The following is a 25,574-nucleotide window of genomic DNA, read 5'->3' on the forward strand; positions in this document are numbered from 1 at the left end:
TTTGACTTAAGATAGTACTCAGGGTCTGATGATGGAGCCGGAAGGTGGTCACCGGTACCAATCAACCATGCAACTAAACCACTTCGTGTTTGGGCTCGTTTGATTCGTCTCAACAAGATCTTTGGCACAAGATAATACTCAGGGTCTGATGATGGAGCCGGAAGGTGGTCACCGGTACCAATCAACCATGCAACTAAACCACTTCGTGTTTAGGCTCGTTTGATTCGTCTCAACAAGATCTTTGACACAAGATAGTACTCAGGGTCTGATGATGGAGCCGGCAGGTGGTCACCGGTACCAATCAACCATGCCACTAAACCACTTCGTGTTTGGGCTCGTTTTATTCGTTTCTATAAGATCTTTGACACAAGATAGTACTCAGGGTCTGATGTTGGAGCCGGAAGGTGGTCACCGGTACCAATCAACCATGCAACTAAACCACTTCGTGTTTAGTCTCGTTTGATTCGTCTCAACAAGACCTTGGACACAAGATAGTACTCAGGATCTGATGATGGAGCTAGAAGGTGGCCACGGGTACCAGTCTACCATGTAACTGAACCACTTCGTGTTTGGGCTCGTTTGATTTGTCGCAACAAGATCTTTGACACAAGGTAGTACTGAGGGTCTGATGATGGATCCGGAAGGTGGTGACCGGTACCAATCAACCATGCAACTAAACCACTTCGTGTTTGGCTTCGTTCGATTCGTCGCAACAAGATCTTTGACACAAGTTAGTACTCAGGGTCTGATGATGGAGCTGGACTGTGGCCACGGGTACCAGTCTACCATGTAACTGAACCACTTCGTGTTTGGGCTCGTTTGATTCGTCACAATAAGATGTTTGACACAAGATACTACTCAGGGTCTGATGATGGAGCTGATGATGATAGACAGGTACCCGTCGCCACCTTCGCGCTCCATCATCAGACCCTGAGTACTACCTTGTGTCAAAGATCTTGTTGAGATGAATAAAACGTGCCTAAACACGAAGTGGTTTAGTTGCATGGTTGATTGGTACCGGTGACCACCTTCTGGCTCCAACATCAGACACTGAGTACTATCTTGTGTCAAAGATCTTGTTGAAACGAATAAAACGAGCCTAAACACGAAGTGGTTTAGTTGCATGGTTGATTGGTACCGGTGACCACCTTCCAGCTCCATCATCAGACTCTGAGTATCACCTAGTGTCAAAGATCTTGTTGAGACGAATCAAACGATCCTAAACACGATGTGGTTTAGTTGCATGGTTGATTGGTAATGGTACCTTCCAGCTCCATCATCAGACCCTGAGTACTGTCTTGTGTCAAAGATCTTGTTGAGACGAATCAAACGAGCCCAAACACGAAGTTGTTTAGTTACATGATAGACTGGTACCCGTGGCCACCTTCCAGCTCCATCATCAGACCCTGTGTATCTTCAGTGTCAAAGATCTTGTTGAGACGAATCAAACGAGCCTAATCATGTTACTACATGGTTGATTGGTATCCGTGACCACCTTAATCATCATCAGATCCTCAGTACCAGTTCATTTTTAAACCCTCGTTGATACAAACTTTACAACCTATAGGTACCAAATGCAATGACGAAACATGTAAATAAGCGAGTAGGTACCTATAATTTCTTTCGAGTAATATACCTTCATAAGTACGAGTATGGGGCTATTCATAAATTACGTCGTTTCAAATGGGAGGAGTGGGGGGGGGGTCTGGACATCGGATGAGTAACATGACGTAGGAAGAAACAGATTCATCCGAAGCTTGATTTTTGGATGATTTGAGGGGTGGGGGAGGGGGTCAAAAATCGTCAAAAATAGATGACGTAATTTATGAACAGCCCCTATGTACATTTGCACTGCATTTAGTATTTTCGTACTTACCAAATAACAGTTTTAGAACTTTAAAAGTTAAGTACAGTTAGTGTTGTTATGGTTGATTTCAATATGCTTCGCGAAGGATCAAGAATGTTTAATCCATCATTGTAGTGCGAGTGTGGTAGAAGGGATCGGCATACTGAGCTCGCACGGCCTGCCGCAGCGCGTAAAATACCTAAACTCGCTCAACGCCGAAATGTAATAGCGCTCTTAAAGATAAGACACTAGGAAATCCAAAGACACGCGATTGGTTTGACCAACTATATTTACAAATTAAATATAGTTGGTCAAACCAATTTGTCAGTCAGTAAGAACCAAGAAAACTATACTCATCCTTATCTTTTGGGTGCTAGTACTAGTGTAAGACAAAGATAGTATAATTCTCTCTGTCTATGATTGACATGAGACAGTCATTTGACAAACTATAGCCGGCATGACAGTTTGGCGTGAAAAGGTCCCATTATAGCGATAATCCAATACAAATGTCAATAGGCTATCGAATACTCGTAACTATGAATCGCGTGTCTTTGGATTTCCTAGTGTCTTATCTTTAACTGGTTTACGTTGGTTTGAGAGTTACTAGAAATATGCGTATATTGCTTGTGGGCAAATCTAAAAGTATTAAAAATAATTGACGTAATAGGAGTTTTATTTCTTGGAGATAGGGCACAAAATGAGCTTAAGATGTTTGTTATAAGAGTCTAGTAATACTTACGAATAAATTGAATCAAGTCAAGCTTGCCATAGTACAAAAATGTGGTCATTCATAGTTGTCGTCACAAGATTTAAAGGAAATAGGGCTAGCGTTAGACCAAGAAAAGTCTGCAGCGACTTTGATAGCCCACGCAGTGCAAGTGTTATTTTAAACGTCAAACATCTATGCAATTAAGTATGACGTATGAATAACACTTGCATTGCGTGGGCTATCAAAATCACTGCAGACTTTTCTTGGTCGATCCAATGACCAAAAAGGTCATTCACAGTCAGTCTCTGTCCCTTCTAGAGTTCTTAGGAACTAATTTCTCCTTGAAGTTATCGAATCCCAACAAACACACGTTGTATGTATAAAACGTCGGGATCTTTCTAGACTGTTGTCATTGACGTATAATATAATATCTAAGGACGGGCCTTACGGGCACTAAAAATGGTACTAGTTCAGCGGTGTCACTCACGAATTCGAGCCAATCATGCAGTCCAACGCAACTAGTTGCGATCAATCGCGCGCGTGATGCGAACTCATCAACCAAACGCGTTGTAGCGGTGTCACACCGCTGTACTGAGTCCATTGAAGCCCCATTCTTATTGCCCGTCAGGCCAGTCTTTACATACTCATACTCTCATACTCATACTCATACTCATTTATTCATAAAGCCAATTTACATGTCAAATAAAATTAGAATTATACAGTTAAAATTGAGATCAAAAATTAAAATTAAACTTAAAATTATATGTACAATTATAATCGAAAATTAAAACAAAACTTACTCACATGTCGAATTACAATTAGAAAAAGTTTAAAATTAAATTGAGATCAAGAATAAAGATTGAAAATATAAAATTAAGATCAATATTAAAATTACAATTAATATTAAAAACAAAGCCGATTTACATGTCTAAATAATGTTGAGATCAAAATTTAAAATAGTATAAAAATAGTATAAAAACAAAAGTCAACAATTACATTTAAAATTAATATAAGAGTAAATGTGATACGGTTCTAAGATTAAAATTACATATACGTCAATGACTGTTGTATTCGAGATACAACCGGCTACTATACATGCACACATGAGCAAACATTTGATTCCGTTGCTCAACTGATAAACTAAATTAAGATAAGACAAATGACGTTCATATTGATGTGACAAAATCGTGCCCTATCTAAAAATAACTATTTGTAATGAATAATGAGATCTTATTATTGTCATGGATAAAATAAACTCATAAGTTAGATAGAACATTTGGAATTATGAAGAATCTGTAGTCCAAATATTATGATTAATGTACTTGCAATATTAGGCACAAATATATTGGGTAAAATAGGTAGGCGAAGCAACTTTTAGAAAGACACTTGTCACGTCTCTGGCGTTACCAAAAATGTCTCTGAAGAGTCTGAAGTTAACAAGAAATCACGTTTACAATATAATATTTGTCTAATATTTTAGTTCTACCAGAGAGCATATTGCTTGTAATTGGGGTAGAAATTGGTGCAAAGGCAATTGTAAATAGTAATACAACGTGGAAATGCTGCGAGCATCATGGGCACCTTCGCACCGGAAATGGTACGGAGCGGTTTGTTTGTAGAAATATTTTTTTAGTTTTTGTTGTTTTAATTTGTAATTTATATCCGTAATGTTGTCATATCAATAAAATGTTCGACAATTGCTTGTTTTAACTTAAAATATGAAATTACATAAAAGTAATGTATATAATTTTTAAGCAAAATTATCGATTGTAGGTAATTTAAATGTCGTGGACAGATAAGGCAAAGAGTTTATAAATTGATTACCTAATACCTAGCTGTATGGAAATTTAGGGTCACTATTTACCCATCAGGACCGAAAGAGCTCGTGATTCCAAACAATAGGTACCATAAAAAAATCCTAAATTTGTAAAAAACTGTAGTAAACGATTTTAAATTTAAAAAATACTGGGGCGGCTATACCTTGCCACACGCTGTCGAATAACAATGGAAAATGCGTCAAAAATGACAGTTATGAAGTCACGATGATGTCATTAGGAACTGTACCTATGTCATAAATGTCACAATAACATTGACACTCTATTAATCTCTTTGAACGTGTTTTTATCGTAACAAAGTGTTTTGTCTTATTTTACGACACGTTTTAATACTTTATATACGAGACAGTGTCGTTCGGGTCTCACAAAAAAAGAACAATAACGTACAGGCAGTAAGGCAGCATCTATAGGCAGTACCTAACGGATGAAACTACGCGTCAAAAGTATGTACCTACCATTATAAATATTATAATAGCTTTAAAAACGCTTTGAGACACCTTATAATATAAAACCGGCCAAGTGCGAGTCGGACTCGCGCACGAAGGGCTCCGTACCATAACGCAAAAAACGGCAAAAAAATACATTTGTTGTATAGGCCCCACTTAAATATTTATTTTATTTCGTGTTTACTATTTGTTGTTATAGCGACAAGAGAAATATTAGGTCATTACCTATGAAATTGGCGTTTTGTTCGGAGAATTTCAACGAAACACGAATTTCCATACAATTAATTTTGCGGATATTTTTTTGATGGCTAATTCAAACCAAACAAAATTTTTCCAGTAATTTTTGACACCTTTAAGGTATGTTTTCAATATCTCCATTTCTTGAAAATTGGTACCATTAGAAAAATATAAGTAATTTTAATACTCGAACCGACAGCACATGAAAAGACCTATTTTCAAGGCTTAATTCTGAACACTTAACAATAAAAAATAACAATTAATTGTATGTAAAATCGTTGTTTATTGAGTGCACTGTAGTTTTATTGTAATTGTGTATGTACTTTTGTAAAAAAAAAAAAACTAGGATCAGACTTATATCTATGAACAAAAACGCCAATTTCATAGGTAAGGACCTAATACATCATCTGTGAAAATTTCAACTGTCTATCACGGATCATGAGATACAGCCTGGTGACAGACAGACAGACGGACAAACAGACAGACGGACAGCGGAGACTTAGTAATAGGGTCCCGTTTTTACCCTTTGGGTACGGAACCCTAAAAAGATCATAAATTTGAGGTACCATAATAAATTATCTATAGGAGCAACGTTCATCTGACATATTCTCGAGGAGCACCGCGCTAGTGACACCACTATAGTTAAATAATTCTTTAAAAAAAAGTTACTCACCACAAGCATGAGTGACGTCATCATAGTAGTAACCTTCCTCCCCCATCTATCGGCCAGATCCCCCACCAGGCACCCACAAAACACTGGCGGTAGGAATGTGACGGATGCCATCCATGATATGGTGTCGTCCGATATCGGTTCCGGCGCCGGACCGTCAGGTGACTGGAGAAGCGGCGTCATGGGCGACTGCCAGCCCATTAGCATGCCGAAATTGAGGACTGGGATGGTCACTGGAAAAGAAAGTGAGGTTAGAAGTTGGTTTAAGTTAACAAAATCGGGTGTCAAAGCGGCATCTCATAATAAATCCATATATATACTAATATTATAAAGGCGAAAGTGTGTCTGTCTGTCTGTTACCTCTTCACGCTTAAGCCGCTAAACCGATTTAGTTGAAATTTGGTATAGAGATAGTTTGAGTCCCGGGGAAGAACATAGGATAGTTTTTATGTCGGAAATCATCCCTGAAGAGAGTGCAAAGGGGGTGGAATTGAAAGAGTTAATGCATTGCCTAATAATTGAATAAGCAGTGCGCGAATTGAATGATTGCTATTAGCATTATCCAGGCGCTATACCTACTTTAGCTGCTGTCACTAATTCCACGCAGAAGAAGTCGCGGGCAAAAGCTAGTTATTAATAATACAGTGTCTATATACCTACAACCAATCTTACGAGTAGCTAAAGGATTTGTTGGTCCGAGCGAAGCGAGTGCTCATATCTTACTGTTACCACACAGTAAAGTTCAAGGAATTTTTATACACAAGGAACAAATTTTGTCAAACAACTTTATTTCTATTAAATTTTTATTCGCTTAGGAAGGAAGATGGAGGAAAACTGACCGAGCGAGAAGCACGAGGGAACAATAATTATATGCACCTATACCTAACAATGGTAATAGGTATGTCCAATATATCATATCAAATCATATTTAGGTATTCATCAACAATACATACAAGATTTTGTTTGAAAGGCACTTATTGTTAGTTAGAATAAAATACTATAAAAACAGTACATAATGCTTTCTTATTAGGTTTAAAGAACTTTATTTCTCAAAGAAAATTACATTTCGCTTAATGAGAAAAATGACATAAAATACAAGTAGGTACCTATATTTATCTTGAATTAGGTACAAGAGCATCAAAAGAGCAGTTAATTAATAATAATTATTACTTATTTATGGTTATTTTTTCGTATTTTAACTATAAGTATTAATTAGTACCATATAGAGATATCATGTAACTACTCAATAACTGAGACAGATTTCTATAAAACTTTAAAAAAAATCGGGCAAGTGCGAGTCGGACTCGCGCACGAAGGGTTCCGTACCATATAAAAAAAAAACAAAAAAAAAGCAAAAAAAAAAACGGTCACCCATCCAAGTACTGACCACTCCCGACGTTGCTTAACTTTGGTCAAAAATCACGTTTGTTGTATGGGAGCCCCATTTAAATCTTTATTTTATTCTGTTTTTAGTATTTGTTGTTATAGCGGCAACAGAAATACATCATCTGTGAAGATTTCAACTGTCTAGCTATCACGGTTCGTGAGATACAGCCTGGTGACAGACGGACGGACGGACGGACGGACGGACGGACGGACAGCGAAGTCTTAGTAATAGGGTCCCGTTTTACCCTTTGGGTACGGAACCCTAAAAAGGACTAATAGCAGTGTTTAAAGCGTCACCCGAGACATTTTAAACTTCCATTAAAGCACACGTATAAGTAATTTCATTCGCTTATCAGCTACAATTAACAAGAACAATCGTAAATATGTGTAACTAGTATATCCTGACCTGGACTTTCATAAGAACAATAAGATACAACAGGTCACACTATGCTGGTTAATCGCGGGCAAATTTGCCGTTCTTTAGAATAGAATTGCGCAAACGCATGTAGGTCGTAATTATACAATACGTTTAATGAATTCCTTGTCTGATATGCCATTGAGATTTAATCGATACTGTTTGTTTACAGTTGTGCTGGAATTTAGAAAGTTTAGTGCTTGGTTTAATGTTTCTGGCGCTTTTTATTACTTACCTACATTTTTGTTTAATTTTTATTCGTCGTACGTTAAAACACCATTCAGGATCCTCTAGTTAGCATTTCGTGTCTTTTTAGTCTATAAAAGCCCCTGTACACAATGGGCCAGCGCCGGCCAGTCCAAGGGACGCAGCCATGCGGTAGAATGAGATAGCAATATCACTTGCTACCTCTAACGCATAAATGCGTGCCCCAGACTGGCCCACGCTGGCCCATTGTGTACAGGGACCTTATCTAGCGCAAGTCGTATACGAACGAATTTTCGATTTCGGCATAAAAAAACATGGTTCGGCCGAAGGACAGTTTTCGTCAAAAAACTGCCGAATCTTTTGGGACGCGCCGAAACATTATTTTTCGTCCAAAGGGTCGGTTTCGGCCCGAATTCGGAGCTTGATTGCGGTTTCGGTAAAATTCGATTTCGGTTGGAAACTGCAGTGTAAAGCCACAGGGCCCGCAGGGCGGAATGTAGTAATGTAACAATAACATTGCACAAGTAACGTCATTGTGTGAAATGATGTAGAAATGTCAAGCACGAGCGTCAGTCATGAACGGTAGAGATAAGCCGAGATTATGTGTGTGCATGAGTAATTAGTTGTGTCAAGGTTTAACTGATAGTGATAACAGATACAGCTTCCGAGATAAAGAACTGTGATTAATTGCTTTATTTTATATCTTTCATAATATAGTAAATAGTTCCGTCATATATTTATAGATACTGATAGCAAAGATAACTGGGTCAAGCAAATCTTGTCAGTAGCAAACGGCGGCAAATTTGAAAAATCGCGGGTTAGCAACACTGTGTCAGGGGTGCGAAACTCCTGACTTCGGTCAAACTCGGCTCCGCTCGGCTCAGCATTGCTCCGAGCAATTATTAGGGTTGGCACCACTTGACTTCCTTTTGCGTGCACGACCACAGATAAGATAATCACTTGATTTTTGACAACCCTAAATAGCCGAAAGGGATAGTGCCATATATTAGAAAGGGACAGCATGATTCGACCCTGAACCGCTGTCAAACTTCGTTTTTGTAGGAAGTTTCCTTTCTGTACGGTAGTACTATTAATTTTTCTGTGACTGTGTTCGAATAATTCGAAAATCGCGTGTCATCTGTGTTTTATCTGTGGAATGTGGATCGCGAATGACAGCCATCATCTTTGTTTACATTCTGAATCGATTCTATTTCAAGAGATATTTCTGCTGTGTCACCATTAAATACCAATATATTAAATAAGATTGTGCTTAATCAAAGCTAAGATGCCTACAATGCCTACAGTGCCAACTGAGAAATCTAATAAAATATTAAAATCCAGTAGGACATCTACCTGCTGAAGCAATGATTTTATTCATAAGTACATTCTTGTTTAACGGCATAGTCCACTTCTAATATTATTTTGAGATCTTCAAATTAGTTAATCATTTTTATCAACATCACACACCGCTTTTAAATTGTCCGTCCATACCTATTAATAACAATTTCAAACATTTTCAATAGAGAATCCGCGAGTGACAATTTGAATTGACGGGCGCGCTCAGCGGAAAAAAATTTTGGTTCGAAGAACATTGTACATTGCTGCTTTTCTTAGCGCAATACTACTCTTTGAGTGTTGCCCTACTTTAGTTTGCTTTACATTGCTACTGACAAGATTTGCTTGACGCACTTATATATGTAACTCCGTAAAAGATAGGTAAAGTCTAAGGAAAAAAAACGTGCCTCGGAAATCAATAAAAAGTCATTCTCGAATAGATGGCGCCACACCTTTGGCCTATACTCGGCTAGATGGCGTTGACGACATCGTTTGATATTTAACAAAATTTAACACATATCACTGAAAAAACACGGGTCAAAGTCATATAAAAAATAAATAAATATAAAAAAATCATTTATCCATACTTACATTCATTTTTTAATATTTTTAATTTTAGTTTTAATCGTGTGTAGATGGCAGTAAATTTACTGTGACTACAAAATTTATTACGACAGTCATCCTCTATACCGGCGGTCGGCAACCTGCGGCCCGCGGGCCGCATGCGGCTCGTGAAACTGTCACTTGCGGCCTGCGAGCCTCTCTAGCTATGTAATATTGAGAAACGACAATGTCTGATAAAGTCATAAATATTAACAAAGTGCGGCCCGCGTCAACTTACTCATCGTTAAACGCAAAAAAAGGTTACCGACCGCTGCTCTATACTATACAGGGTGATTACGGGGTCGTGATCCAGAACCACTTTTTCTGACTCTATAAATGATCCACATTATCATATGGTAGTGTTTGATTAAAAAATAATTACTTGAATTATTCTTATTTTTCAAGTAAAATTTATGTTATACTAAGTAATTATGGTCACCCTATGACTTGACATACGCTGTATGGAAAGCGACAAGACGTCACATTGAGTAGGGTCACCAAATTGTATGCAAAAATGTTTTTTCCTACTTGTCATCTGGAAAATAATATAATAGGATAATCTGTGGGCCCCGTTAAAGGTAGATCTTTGAAATTTGAAACATTACCTTTAGCACAGAATAAATAGTAGTACTATGTTACAGTAGACTCACTCTCTAACAAAACGTGTCTGTTACGATCAGGACAGGTATGGCCGCTAGGTGGCGACAGCGCCACGCGCGGCTTATGGCTAGCCACCAAAATTGGTGTGCAACGGATGTATACTTTTAGCTACCTGTAGCAAAGCGACGAAATCGCGGAGTGAGCCACGCCTGCCTTTAGTTAAGAGTTCGCAGTTATTATATGTGACGTTATCTATGAAAAGGGACCTTATTGTTGATGGCGCTTACGCCATTATAAACGATGCTCCGATATAAATACAATGCCGCGCTACGCTGTGCGGCGTAAGCGCCATCGACAATAAGGTCCCTCATAGATAATGCCCCATATTAATGCCGCAATGCATTTTTTGTTTATCTCTTGAGACTTTAATGATATGGATTTGGTAATGGAGTTACATCAGAGCGTTTAGTAAACGAAGCACGCACTAGCTCGTGCGTAACGTGTACATGGTCGTGACAACGCCTTAATAACCATAACCACCCGGTAGCCAAGACAGCAATTGTGCGTCGGACAAACGGCATATAAAAATTGGGTTGACAGAATCTGTCAACCCAATATTACAGGGTTCTATGTTACATTTTCAAGATAGTTGAAATTCGACTTAATGTCACTATGACAATGTTCAAATTTCAGTTCGATAAAAGTGAAACATAGAACCCTGTAATATTGGGGCAGCGAGATGTGAACGAAAAGTTACTTGGTCATTTTTATACATTATTTACCTAAGTTTTGATTATTATTTAGACGATTGTCAGTTGATAAAGTCCCTTGGTGTCTGGGAAGCTAGCCCTATTACCAATGCTTTAAAATAGGTCCTCCATAATATTAAATATTATTATATTATACTTATGTGAACTTATTTCCAACATTAGAATTATCGACACTTCTATCATGAAAAAATCGTGTTTTTTACAGGTCTACAAGCACAACAGCCATAACAGCTATTCAAAAACTCATTGATTTTAATTATTAGAAATTCTGCCTGTCTTATTAATGTGTGATATATAATAGGTATAAATAATACTTTTTTGAAAAAATCCCACAACTATCTTTATTGAATTGAATCTTGCTTAAAATTTTCATGTATGTTTATGTTTCTAAAACCTTTTAGAATGTTCTGCAAATTGCATATGGCTTAAGTACTATGTATATATATATAATTTAACGATATTCCAATATCAGATTGCAATCGTTTTAAAGGTATATTTTCCTTGTAAATTTATCGGCTTTAAAAATATGCAAACGAGATATTAAGTTGAACGAGAAGCTTTAACTTGGGATTTCTCCAAGGTACCTACATATCTCCAACTTTGATCCTTTGACATTTATTGCTTTAAAATACCTGAGAGTCCGACCCAGCTACCAAGTTTTTAATGGCACTGTAGGTATTACAAATACATTTTTAATGGCACTGTAGGTATTACAAATACATTTTTAATGGCACTGTAGGTATTACAAATACATTTTTAATGGCACTGTAGGTATTACAAATACATTTTTAATGGCACTGTAGGTATTACAAATACATTTTTAATGGCACTGTAGGTATTACAAATACATTTTTAATGGCACTGTAGGTATTACAAATACATTTTGAATAGATTTAACCATATAGAGATATACAGGGTGGCCAAAAAACAAGTGCATTCCCGTTGCCAGGGAGGTTTTGGGATTATACTGAGTAACTTTTACATACATACGTAGTAAAACACATTTTACGTACTAAAAGTTACATAGTACCGTGTATAGAGGGTCGGAAAACTTTTAAACAGTTGTTTTAAAAGTTAGGATTGAAAATTATAAAATGTTAAAGTTTTTTTTACTAGAATAATCGCTGACACTAACTACTAAAATATGTCCACTCAAATCCTTATTTTTGTTACGAACAATTGGTAATGATAATGATATAATGACATGGGTACATTATAAACACAAAATTACATAACTACACACATTTGAGAATAGGAAAATTAGTTTTGGGAGCTGTAATTTGTCAAACATACAATATACAATTTGTTAAAGTAATCACGGAGCGTCCTCTCAAGAGAACAAGGCCAGCGGGCCTAACATGGTCGCAAAGTGTCACCGTCATATGGTTACAGGACGATTGTGTAGAGTTAGACCAAGAAAAGTCTGCAGCGATTTTGATAGCCCACGCAGTTCAAGTGTTATTTATACGTCATAATTTCATAGAAGTTAGACGTTTTAAACTTTTCTTGGTCTAGCTCTACTTACCTAATGGGTCTTTTAGTGTCCACTGTCCATGTATCGTAATGTTGGTAATTATTATTTATCTACAAAACCGCCCTCGTTGTTTCTAAGGTGGTGTTATTGGTGTTTCCTCGCCATTTGGATATTACTCCTCAAACCTCAAATCTAGTTCCCCTATAGAAGCTAAGAAACTCCTATTCAAATTCTTGACCTCTCTAAATTATGCCGAGACTGAAGATATTTTACATAATGTTTAGTTAATATTCTGCAATATGTTTGTGCAACTAGTTTTAAACTATTAAGTAATTTTGTATTAGGTATTAAGTAACCTAGTTCTGTTAAAAACTTATTGTTCCTGGTTCCCCGCGGTACAGGCAAAGCCTAGTGCGGAGACCCCTGACATAATCTGTAACCTATATTCTTGAAAATATATACTGTTTACATTACTTTTTTTACTTTTATATATAAGGTGCTACCTTATTATTTGCAGATATTTTAACAGACGATACTTTACTTTAAAACAATTAACTTTAAATAGAAATTAAGAATATTTAATTTTTTTGTTTTAATTTACCGAACTAAATATTAAATTTCATTATGGTTCGGCGGGAAAACTGCAAAAGGTTATTAGGATGAAGTGGCCAGACAGTTACGTGTTAGGTAAAAGAGGTAGTAGAATCCAATGACTTTACATTTAATAATCACATTAACAGGGTGTTTTTACGTTGCAAATTTGTTTTTCAGTTTTCTCAAAAAAACATCGTAAAAGTTGTAATGTTTCATACTTCAATATAAGTACTCCAGGAACCGAGTACTATCAGCTGTAAATATCTGCAACTAATAAGGTAGCACCTTATATGGGGCGTTATCTATGAAAAGGGACCTTATTGTCGGTAGCGCTTACGCTATTATTAACGATGCTCCGATATAAATACAATGCCGCGCGACGCTGTGCGGCGTAAGCGCCATCGACAATAAGGTCCCTTTTCATAGATAACGCCCCATATGTATACCTACACTGCTTCACCGCTTCAAAGTTACGTACGAGTGAGTCAATAGTAGTTGTTAGTGTGGATATATATGCATACTGAGGAGGCAGGTACAGGATGTAAGGCGCCCTGGGGTGGCAGGTGATGTTTGTTGCCTGAGCGCGTTTCTAACCGCTTCTTAGGGTCCCGTAGACTAATTTTTCGCTCTAAGAAACCCTATTTTTCTACAATTTTGATCCTAAATATTACCTGTAAGGGTTTTGTCATGGGTCTATATTAATTCGCATAACGTAATACTCCTAATTCAAATTGGCATAACGTATGTTACGCATAATTTCTAAATCGCATAACATTATTCCGCATAACTGAGTACGCATAATGTTAATGCGCATAACGTAAATTGTCATAACGATGACTTGGGATAAATATAATAAGCATAAAGTTACTTTGCATAATTATTAAATGGTATAAATATAAAAGGCAAATTAATAAAAATGTAGACAGAGCGGCTCAAATCAAGGGTAGCGCTTTTTTTAGTTCACAAATATCACAATACGGTTGCCAAAAATTTAATTAGCAACCTTGCGGCCTTTCTCTAGGGACTTCAGCGATTCGAATCCTGAGTTTTTGACTTTGGCTCGATAAAAAAAATCACTAAAATAGGTCTAAAATGCACTTAAAAAAATTTGCACAAATCATTTTTTTTTATGTCTAAAACCTAAAAACCAATAATCTAAAATTATTAAAAAAAAAGTAGAACACAAATTTACTACTCCTTAATAATGTTTTACAGCAAAAACATTATTATTTGTAACAAAAGCTTTGCTTCGTTTCGCTCGATCCTGCCTTAGCCTTGTGAACCTGACCTTACCGAGTTGGTTTTGCCCTGATCCATCTAATTCTCTTGCTTTATTAAATTATGCTAATTCATTTTGTGCCAAATAAAGTTATAGTTAATAATGTTATGCATATTTAAATTATGCGGATTAATTAATATGCGCAATAAGTGTTATGCTTTTTTAATATTATGCCTGTTCAATGTTATGCACAATTATGTTATGCCAAATCAGTTATGCGAATTCATATTATGACAATTAATGTTAGGCGTATTAAGGGGCACCCTTTTGTCATCAATCACGTCTCGTTCGCACACTGTCAATTTTTAACCGACTTCAATTTCATAGAAGGAGGAGGTTCTGTATTCGGTTGTGGCTATGTTTTTTCCAATATGGCTCATATGGGTAATATCGGACCCTGAGTACAAAAGCTAGAATAGGAAGTCTATGTCGCGGGAACGAAACACCAGATATTAGGCTTCATAACCTTTGCTTTCCGGTAAGGTCAATCCGGGTCTGTGATAGCCTTAACATTGGGGCCTGTTGACACATTGATTAGTGTTTAGTTCTTACCTGCGTTTAGTGGCAACTGTATGTATTGGCAATTTGGCAATAAACTCAATGTGTAAAAAGGCCCCAAAGTGACCGCACTGACCTTACGGGAGTAAATTTTTGTTTTTCTTTTTAAGTAGGTACCTACCAGAGTTGGGCAAAAATTAACTTGAATAAGAATAAGAATAAAAACAGAAATTTTATTCTTATTCAAATCGATTTGAAATAGAATAATTCTTGCACTAGTTATTTTAGAATAAAATTAAGGTGAATAAATCATGTGACTTTTATTTTAAATGCGGAATAAAAAACAGAATAATTATTCTAGAAGTGGGACTATTCTAAATAAGGTTTTATTCAATTAAAATGCTATTTAGAATTAAGTTAATTTGTGTAGTACAATCGGTTATATTTTGTAAGCTGATTTTCACCCTTCTATTTAAAAGTCGGATTGAATTGATATTCGTTACTTTAGTTTAGGTACAGTACAAACTGAAGAGTTCCGCTATACACTATCTAGTTCTATCATCCGATCAGGGTGCTTAGCCAATATGCCAAACGTTAACGCTCCGTAGAGTTGCATGTAGTCTCTCTCTATCACTCTTACATATCAGTGCGATAGAGAGACAGATAGCGTTTCATTGTCGTAGCACAAACGATTGGCATGTTGGCTACGCACCCAAGGTGCCTAGCCAAGATGACAATATTTCTTTTTAATTTAATAACCAAATCATTAGGTAAATTTAGCTGTTCTGGGGGCCTAGCCAAGATGCCAATCGCTTGTGTCTCTATCACTCTTACATATTAGTGCGATAGAGAGACACAGATAGCGTTTCATTGTCGTAGCGCAAACGAATAGCATGTTGGCTACGCACCCAAGGTGCCTAGCCAAGATGACAATTTTAATTTTTAATTTAATAACCAAATCATTAGGTAAATTTAGCTGTTCTGGGGGCCTAGCCAAGATGCCAATCGCTTGTGCTCCGACAACGAAGCACTTTCTGTCTCTATCACTCTTACATATTAGTGCGATAGAGACACAGAGATAGCGTTTCGTACTCGTAGCGCAAACGATTGGCATATTGGCTACGCACTCAAGGTGCCTAGTCAAGATGCCAATTTTTGTTTTTAATTTAATAACCAAATCTTTGGGTACAATTTAGCTGTTCTAGGGGCCTAGCCAATATGCCAATAGTTTGCGCTCCAACAACGAAGGGCTTTCTGTCTCTATCACTTTTACATATTAAATAGTGCGATAGAGAGACAGAGAGAGCGTTTCATTGTCGTAGCGCAAACGATTGGCATGTTGGCTACGCACCCAAGGTGCCTAGCCAAGATGACAATTTTTCTTTTTAATTTAATAACCAAATCATTAGGTAAATTTAGCTGTTCTGGGGGCCTAGCCAAGATGCCAATCGTTTGCGCTACTACAAATTCAAATTCAAAATTATTTATTTCATGTGATTTAGGTACACACATAGCAATACACAACAATAAACAATAAACTTACAAGAATTACACATAAACACAACATATACACATTAAAATTGACACAACATATACAGTGCTAGCCAAACTCTCAATTTTTGCTACCACTGTATCACACTTGTAGGGGAATGTAGTCCCTCACAGTGGAGCATTATGGGACAGTCTGGTTTTTCCGCTATCATTCTCAAGATGGTGTTGGGACTGTCCCGCACCCGGCGCACCAGGGATGCGGCGCGCACACGCAAGGTCGCCGAAACAACAACAACGAAACGGTATCTCTGTCTCTCTCGCATTAATATGTAAGAGTGATAGAGACAGAAAGCTCTTCGTTGTCGGAGCGCAAGCGATTGGCATGTTGGCTAGGCCCCCAGAACTGCTAAATTTACCTAATGATTTGGTTATTAAATTAAGAACAAAAATTGTCATCTTGGCTAGGCATCTTGGGTTCGTAGCCAACATGCCAATGGTTTGCGCTACGACAACAAAACGCTTTCTCTGTCTCTCTCGCATTATTATGTAAGAGTGATAGAGACAGAAAGCGCTTCGTTGTCGGAGCGCAAGCGATTGGCATGTTGGCTAGGCCCCCAGAAAGCTAAATTTACCTACTAATTTGGTTATTAAATTTAAAACAAAAATTGGCATCTTGGCTAGGCACCTTGAGTGCGTAGCCAACATGCCAATGGTTTGCGCTACGACAACAAAACGCTATCTCTGGCTCTCTATCGCACTAATATGTAAGAGTGATAGAGACAGAAAGCGCTTCGTTGTCGGAGCGCAAGCGATTGACATCTTGGCTAGGCCCCTAGACCAGCTAAATTGAACCTAATGATTTGGTTAGTAAATTAAAAATAATACGCTTACTGAAAGTATGCGATAGTCAATTTGTAAGATTTTATTCCATAAAATGGGTATAAATTAGACAAGTGACTAACTACTTTTACATCTACCTAACTATACGTAATTAGTACCTATACGGTACCCAGACCACATTTTTATTCGTGGAATATTATTTCGAATAAAAATCATGATTTTATTTATTTGATTAAGAATATGTTATTCTCATTCAATTTTTTCTCACACGAATTATTCCCGACCAAAATTATTTGAATATTTTTGACGGGAATAAAATCGAGATGATTTTATTCCTACAAATTCTTATTCAAATAATGATTTTATTCTTGAATGCCCAACACTGGTACATACCTACTTAAAAAGAAAGTAACCGATGTATGGATGTATAATGCACATTCCCACGTAAATGTGACGTAACCTGACATGAGTGCACAGCTCGTGCTTGGCACGTTTTTTGTATCATTCCTCTTGTATACCTGCCTGTAATCTTTGCATTTCTCGTCTCTGACTCATACGAACTTCTTTTATCCCGATCAACACAGTGTGACATTTTGATTTAAAGGTACCTATGCCGATTTTTATAGCATTAGTGGATATATTAATTGAGGTCAAAAGATCAAACTTTAGGATAATGTTTGGTAGGTTCTTCTTTTAATTCTCTATATTTTTGTGCTACATAAGTATAAATACATAATATGTAAAGTTTTTTATTACAGTTTAATTTAAGTAATTGTTTTCACACGCGTTTAAATTCTTCTGCGATAGAGCCCCGAAAGATAACATTGTGGCCTAATCGGAGTAATCCAAAAAGAGGCTGTGTTGGAATCTAGATTAAGCTAAGCAGACACGCGCTTATTTAGGATACAACTAGGGAATGTTCCCGGGATTGAATGTGTATGGCGAGGACCAGGAATTCCCGGTTCCGGAACTGAGCTTCTATATATAGAACTAGTACCGGGAATACACCCTGGATACTACTGATTCGACAGCTTTTCAAACTTTTTGAGAACTTTGGGCCACTTGCACATTTGTACTCTTATTACTTTGAGCATTGATATTTTATATTGGTAGCTGTGCCACAGACTTCATTGACTGGTATAATGCAAGTGTGAATTAAGTAACATTGCGATGAGTCATCGGACGGAGAGGGCAAGGTTTTGTAAAGGACTAATGAGTATAACGACGAGCAAAGAAACACATCAACATATCAGCATAGCCTCGTCCTGTCCAATGTGATTGTTATAGGACATATCCCATTTTCAGCAAGTTATGAATAAATCGCCTGGATAGGTTGAGGTCACACTAAAATAGTTATTTACGATACAAGTGCGGAAAAGAGGAGATTCGAAACGAGTGGCGATAAAATTAAAACACGACCGAAGGTTTTACAGTACATATGGCCGTTTAAACTTTTGACATCGCACGAAAAGTGCTATTTTACGCACTACTTAGTGCGGGAAAATTGGACCATATGTACTGTAAATTCTTTTTTTTTAACTTAAAACGTGAACCAAAGGAAAATCAACTCTATTTTCCAAATAACTTGGTTTAAATCTCAATGTCTTAAACTGAGTATGGTGGGCTGGAAGGTATCCACTATCCACTGCTGGACAAAAGATCTCAACGAACTGTCGTGTCGTGCTTTGCCCTATTAATCTGTACTGTTTGTCTAAGACTCCTACGATCTAACTATATAGATCAAGGCCTATTGACTTCCTTGGAATGACGTGACCCTTCATAATTGTACATGTGTGCTCCGTTCCTAGAGGAAGATTGCCAGTAATTACCATAAAAATATTTTACTACAGCAACATTGCTAGAACTGGCTTTGTCTATACGATTTCTAGGAACAAATCCAATTATTTTATCAAATATATTTTGATTAGTATTTTATGAAGTAGTCGAAGTCATATGTAAATTATTATCTATTTCAGTTTGTCTTTGTCTATGTTCATAAAATCTATGAAGGGTAGACGTGCCTCTACCCTCCATGATAAAATTAAAAAAAATCTTTGTCAATAGGCCTCTTTGATAGGCCTTGATTTGGGTCTGGCCGGTAAGAACATAGGCAAGACAAAAGTCTGTAATGTCAATGCTGTCATTAAAGTCATTTAACGCAAAAATATCAGTTTTCATATAAAACGATTTATTCACTTGAAATATATTTATTTACCTATTAATTTTAAAATAAAAACTATTCATATGTACGAGCAACATATCTAAATACGTCTTCGCACAGACTTAGTTAAATTTAAACCGCTGTAGTAAACCAGAAACAGCGATAATTTCAAGGTAAGAAATACATATATTAATCTTTAAATAAAAATGAGCGTACTAATTGCCAAATTCAAATATAATAATTTAATCTAATTATCCCCGTAAGTCCCGCGGACGCTATATCGCGTCCGAAATTTTAATCAAAATTCATCATAGATGTAAAACCTCACATTGATAAAGCTGGTAAATTTAGACCCGGTAGCAATTAGCGACGTTAGTAATTAGGCAGTTAGATTATATTGTTTAATTTGTGACTGTTTTGTTTTAGAGAGGGAATCAGCAGATGGCTTGAGCGTGAGATAACACTATAATCCTGGGCCGTCATATGATTTCTTGGAAAAAGCTCAAAGGGCACGTATCTGCCGCATATCCAGACTAGTACCCCGGTGACCAAGAACGCTGCGCGGAGTTGTGAAGCAGAAAATGTCCGATAACCGGATAGATGTAATAACAACTTGTAACCATTTGCCATATCAATGTATGTATTCATATGTATTGCTCCTAACATATATACAGTAATCCTAATAGGAATGAAAATATTTATATCTTAATATACTTTTTTGTTACCTTTTATATTTGACGAATTTCTAATAGTTAGGGAGGCGAGGTAGCTAAATGGCGTAATTCAACGGCGCCGTCGAGACCTATCAAAATCGAAAGATAAAATAATTTCGAAAAGAAAAGCTCGTATGGCAAAAACCATTTTAGCGGTGGGTTTGGCGTGTACGGTTTTTCAAAAATGTTAAAAAAAAACAGTTACTTGGGCATTCTCGAGCGCGTCAGATATTCATACTACGTATGCCCCGAGTGCCTCTGATAACAACGGTATACTAATCTGCCGGTTTGCGTGGTGAGGGTAGGCATATAAAGTAGTCAAAAATGCAAAAAAAAAAAAATTACTCGAGCGCGTCAGATTTTCGGAAGGGGTGTTAAGTAGGCCCCAAGGAAGCTTCCTTTAAAAAAACTGACGATTTCGGCGTGACGATAAGTTACGATGAATTTTTGAAAATGCAAAAAAAAAAAGTTTTTTTGAAATACTCGAGCGCGTCAGATTTTCATAGGGGAGGTTTATCTCGGTATCCTGAAAGCATATTTTTTTAATCTGACAAAAATGTTGGTGGGTTCTCTTAATCTGACCGAAAAAGGTTTTTTGGTTTCTTTTTTTTCCTTTCTTTCTCCTTGATAAAACGGGGAATTTAAGAATGACAATAAAATTACCTTTTTTGTTTATTTAAACTTTTTTTTTGTAAAATGTATCGTTCGCGACTTATATGCCGCAACGCGTTCTTAGGAAGACGAAATGGCTCCTCCACACTTCCGGTCATGCGGAAACCGGCAGATTTTGTATTTTTAGTAAGTTTTAGATTATATTCTTCAAAATAAAAAATAAAAAAATCGCGCTCGAGAATGCCGGATTGACGTTTTTTTTTTACAAGTTCGCGACCCTATAACTCGGCGGCGTCAAGGACTTATCGTCAGATTAGTTAAATTTAGTCTTTAAACACTAAAATCAACCCCCAATATCTTAATCTGAGGCGCTCGAGTATTTCAGACTATCCATTTTTTTTTACTAATCTGATCGTCTATCCTAGGCGCGCGTCACTACATATAGAGCTAAATACTTTACAAGGTTGTTCTATTAGGTCTAAGGTATCTCTCATATCTTAAACTGCCACGCTCGAGTATTGCCGAAAATTCCCCTATTCGCCTCCCTAACTATAAATATAGTACCTAATCATTATCTTTTAACGTATTTTTTAATTTATTTGTGATATGCTAATTTAAGAGCGCATCAACGTGCACATTAGCGCCGCTGCTAAATAATCGTGATTATTTAAATTTAATTCGTAAAAACTAGTGCCTACGTCAAATCATGGGATTAGTTGTCAAGCGGACCCCAGGCTCCCATGAGCCGTGGCAAAATGCCGGGATAACGCGAGGAAGAAGGAAGAAGGAGGAATGACAGGTATTTAAAAAAGGGGGCCGCTACGGACTGTATTGTGTATTTAAGTATCTTTTGAATACATCAAACTACTTTTTATGTTACTGGATTCGTCAATCTACGCGTCCAAAGTTAAAACGGCCGTTTTTGTTTCGAGCTCATAGATCGGCGAATCCAGCAACATAAAAACTAGTTTGGTGTATTCAAAAGGTACTTAAATACACAATACAGTCAGTAGCGGCCCCCTTTTTGAAATACCTGTCGCTAAATTTAAATAATCACGATTATTTAGCAGTGGCGCTAGTGTGCACGTTGATGGGCTCTTAAAAACCTGACCCCAACAAAAAAGAAAAAATACAAAAAGAAATTCCCTCTCCGGGATTCGAACCCAGGACCATTAGCTTCCTGAACAGGCGGGTATTACTGCCAATACCCGCTAGGCTAAACGGGTTGTCAATTCTAATTACAATGGTATCCTACCAGAGCGCTAGTAGTATAAACGAACTTTTGAAAGGGACATTTTTTTGTATGGAGTTATCGTTCTTCTCCTAGTGAGTATTATATTCTTTGATATAGATCTTTAACGTAATATAAACGAAGTGTGGAAGTATCATTATCTAGAAATTTGACATTAATGATGACATCTCCACACTCAAGAGTCTGTGCGGAAAGAGAAGAGTCGTGGAATGTATTGGGCCCCATACATTCCATGACTCTTCTCTTTCTGAACAGACTCTATATCATTGCAAATGCCATGTATGCAGAGTCAGCTTGGTCCGTCTCTAAGCCATTCACCAGGCCTTGGTACAATTTCCTGTTATGTTAAATGTCATGTTGTTAAAAGAGTGTATATCACTATGAAATTGATGGCGGTTGCGTCGTTTTGAAAATGAAAGCGTCGTAGGAAACGTTGTGCATGTTTATAAACTCAGGAAACGGTGAAATGTAGGATAATACTTCATTACAATCACAGATTACCGACCAGACAACGCATTATATCCAGAGATCGGACAATTTATCGCAAAAATAACTAGTGGCTCTGTGAGCTGTAGACCTCGCGAGCAGAGCTTTAAATAACATGGTGCTAAAAGAGCTTTAAATATAGTAAAGGGGTCATCCATTAATTACGTCACACGTATTTCTAGGTTATTTTACCCCTCCCCCCCTCCTTGTCACACTTGGGAAACCCCTCCCCCCTGGTGTGACGTCACATTTCTTCAACGAAATCGGCAAATATTTATTTAATATTTTATCAAAATATTTTTGACAAAACAAATATTAGTAATTTTATAACCCAAAACTGATTAAGAAATAAAATTAAACGAATAAAAACGATTATCGTTTCAAAACCTTGTTATTTAAATGATAATTAGCGTATAAAATAATTTAAATACATTTTCGGTTACTGATGAAGTTAAAGTGACGTCACAAAGTTTGACCCCCCCTCCCCCTTGTCACAACATGTCACATTTTCTTGACCTCCTCCCACCCCCTAAACGTGTGATGTAATTAATGGATGACCCCAAATTAAAAAAAAACAATACGAAATTTATGTGTAATAAAATACAAAAAGTTATAATATCCCAGCATACAATTACTGGGGATCGAACCCAGACCCTCTGTGCAAACAGAAAAAGCGAACGTTTACAAACTGAGCCAAATAGTTCTTAGATGGGTTGACGAAATTTAGCTACTCATTCTCAAATTAAAATTAGTTAAAATTAAATATCTCAATACCTCCGAAACCAGCGAAATAAATTTTCTGAATGTTTGGCCATTTAATCTATAAACATATCTCAAAAAGAAAACACTCGTATGGTACCGATATCACTATTTGTTTAGGCGCGAGCTATCACGACTCCGCCATTTTAAAAAAATTCAAAAAACCGGACGGGCAAAAAATTTTTATTTAGACATAGAATCCAGTCACAAAATTTCACGAGATTCGGTTAAGAATTGCGACATGTAGAGGAGAACATCCGGACATACAAAAGCAAAATGCTCCAGTCGAAACGTAGACCTTCGCTACGCTCCGGTCAAATATGGTATCCATACCCTATTTATTTTATGTATTTACATGATACAATTTTTTTTCAATTTTGAACTGCAGTTTTTGAGTATAATCTGGAAAAATTTAAAAAGATACTGTGTACATAATATGAGTTTAATAAATCTTGTCCTATTTTGAGATATAAATGATTTGATGGTTTGCGATGATTTGTCCGATGACTGATTATAACTGTCATTTTGTCAAAAAAACTATGTGGGTAATTATCAGACATCGTACATTTTATAGCATTTTCGGTACAGCGGAGTGGTGTTAACGGAATTGGTATAAACAATTTCAACCCTAATGATTAATTAGCGTTAATTACGTTAATATTAACCTTAATTTACCATTTCAGTTGGAATTATCTATACCAATTCCGTTAACACCAGTCCGCTGCACCAAAAATGCTATAAAATTTACGATGTCTGGTAATGATGGTCCATGCGACAGTCCATTATTAGGGTTCCGTTCCGTAGCCAAAATGGCAAAATGCCTGACACGCACTTTACCGGTTTTTATATAATTATGGAGTAGCTGTCACATAAAATATTTGTAAGTATTTTATGAAAGTTTAGGACATTAAAATTATTTAGAAACGTTACATTTAAGTAATTATAGTTACGGTAAAACATATTTGTTCAATTATTTTCTAAATTAAGCCCAACCCAACCCAAAGAAACCTGAAGGAACTGTCACACAGGGACAATTATTCGACGCGAGAGGTATAAATATCTTATAACATTAAAAAAGTTAATTACACAACCGTTTGTGTAATTAAATATGTGTACAAAAATGTAACGCGAGAGTTTAAAGTGTTATATTAAAAAAGTTTTACCGAAGTGGAGTATTTGCCACTATAAATGTTACATTCCTACGACCGTTTATGAAATAATATGACCGTTTCACTTCCTTCAGTGGCACGTCCACACTTTGTCACTGCAAAGTCCGTATTAACTTAATAGCTTGATCTAGTCAAGCTAAACAATGTGGTAAACTGAATGCCTAGTTAACCTAGGAAACTTTACTGTTAGCTTCACCACAGATAACATGAGCAACAGTACCTTGACTTCCACTTGACTTCACCAGCACTAAATGATCATTTTTAGGGTTCTGTGCCCTAAGGGTAAAAACGGGACCCTATTACTAAGACTCCGCTGTCCGTCTGTCTGTCTGTCTGTCAGTCCGTCTGTCCGTCTGTCTGTCTGTCTGTCCGTCTGTCCGTCTGCCTGTCTGTCACCAGGCTGTATCTCATGAACCGTAATAGTTAGGCAGTTGAAATTTTCACAGATGATGTATTTCTGTTGCCGCTATAACAACAAATATGTACTAAACGCAGAAAAAAAGAAAATTTAAGTGGGGCTCGCATACAACAAACGTGATTTTTTTGCCGTTTATTGCGTAATGATACGGAACCCTTCGTGCGCGACTCCGACTCCGCGAGTCCGAATCGCAATTGGCCGGTTTTTTTATACTAACCTAAAGTAAAATTACACTTTGATTTTACTTTGTTAATGAACTACGCGACACAGTTTAATGAACGAGACAGAGGGGGCCCCCGGGGGGGGGGCACTGTTTGTCTGTCTTCGTCAAATTCTGTTTTGTCAGACAGTGAGACTTCTGTGCGTAAATAGTAATATTACCTCTGTGGATTTATGCCGTCTAAGGTATTACAGGTTTATGCCTAGTTCAGACTACAGTCTCTCACAAAGGATATAAATCTAAGTTGTCCTTTACTCTATCTAAAAGTCACTATTGTTAAATGTATCCTTTGTGAGGTGAAAATAAATATATTTTTTTTTTTTTTATTATTATTATAAGGAGTCAAGGCTCTGGTATGAGCTTTCGCTGCGCTAGTGTTAGTTAGCATAAGGTCATTCATACTGTTTTCATATGCAGTAAAATATAATTGCATGGCAAGTGTTGACCTTACGCTACCACCGGGAAAGAAAGGCCACAGATTTCTACCTATTAGACCAGTGGTTCCTAACCTGGGGGTAAACCTGGTATTTTGCGGGGGTAATAAGCTAA

At 36.9% G+C, this 25,574-nt stretch overlaps 1 protein-coding gene across 1 annotated transcript in view; it reads right to left on the reverse strand.

The window, feature by feature from the left end:
- The window catches only part of LOC134800738 (solute carrier family 2, facilitated glucose transporter member 8-like), a 67,597-nt gene that overhangs the window by 26,110 nt on the left and 15,913 nt on the right, over window positions 1-25,574 (reverse strand). Inside the window, exon 3 of the mRNA XM_063773269.1 lies at window positions 5,747-5,976. Within this exon, the coding sequence (XP_063629339.1) occupies window positions 5,747-5,976 (230 nt within the window). The remainder of the gene's footprint in view (window positions 1-5,746; window positions 5,977-25,574) is intronic.

This window comes from Cydia splendana, chromosome 20, assembly GCF_910591565.1.
Source record: "Cydia splendana chromosome 20, ilCydSple1.2, whole genome shotgun sequence".
Lineage (NCBI taxonomy): Eukaryota > Metazoa > Arthropoda > Insecta > Lepidoptera > Tortricidae > Cydia > Cydia splendana.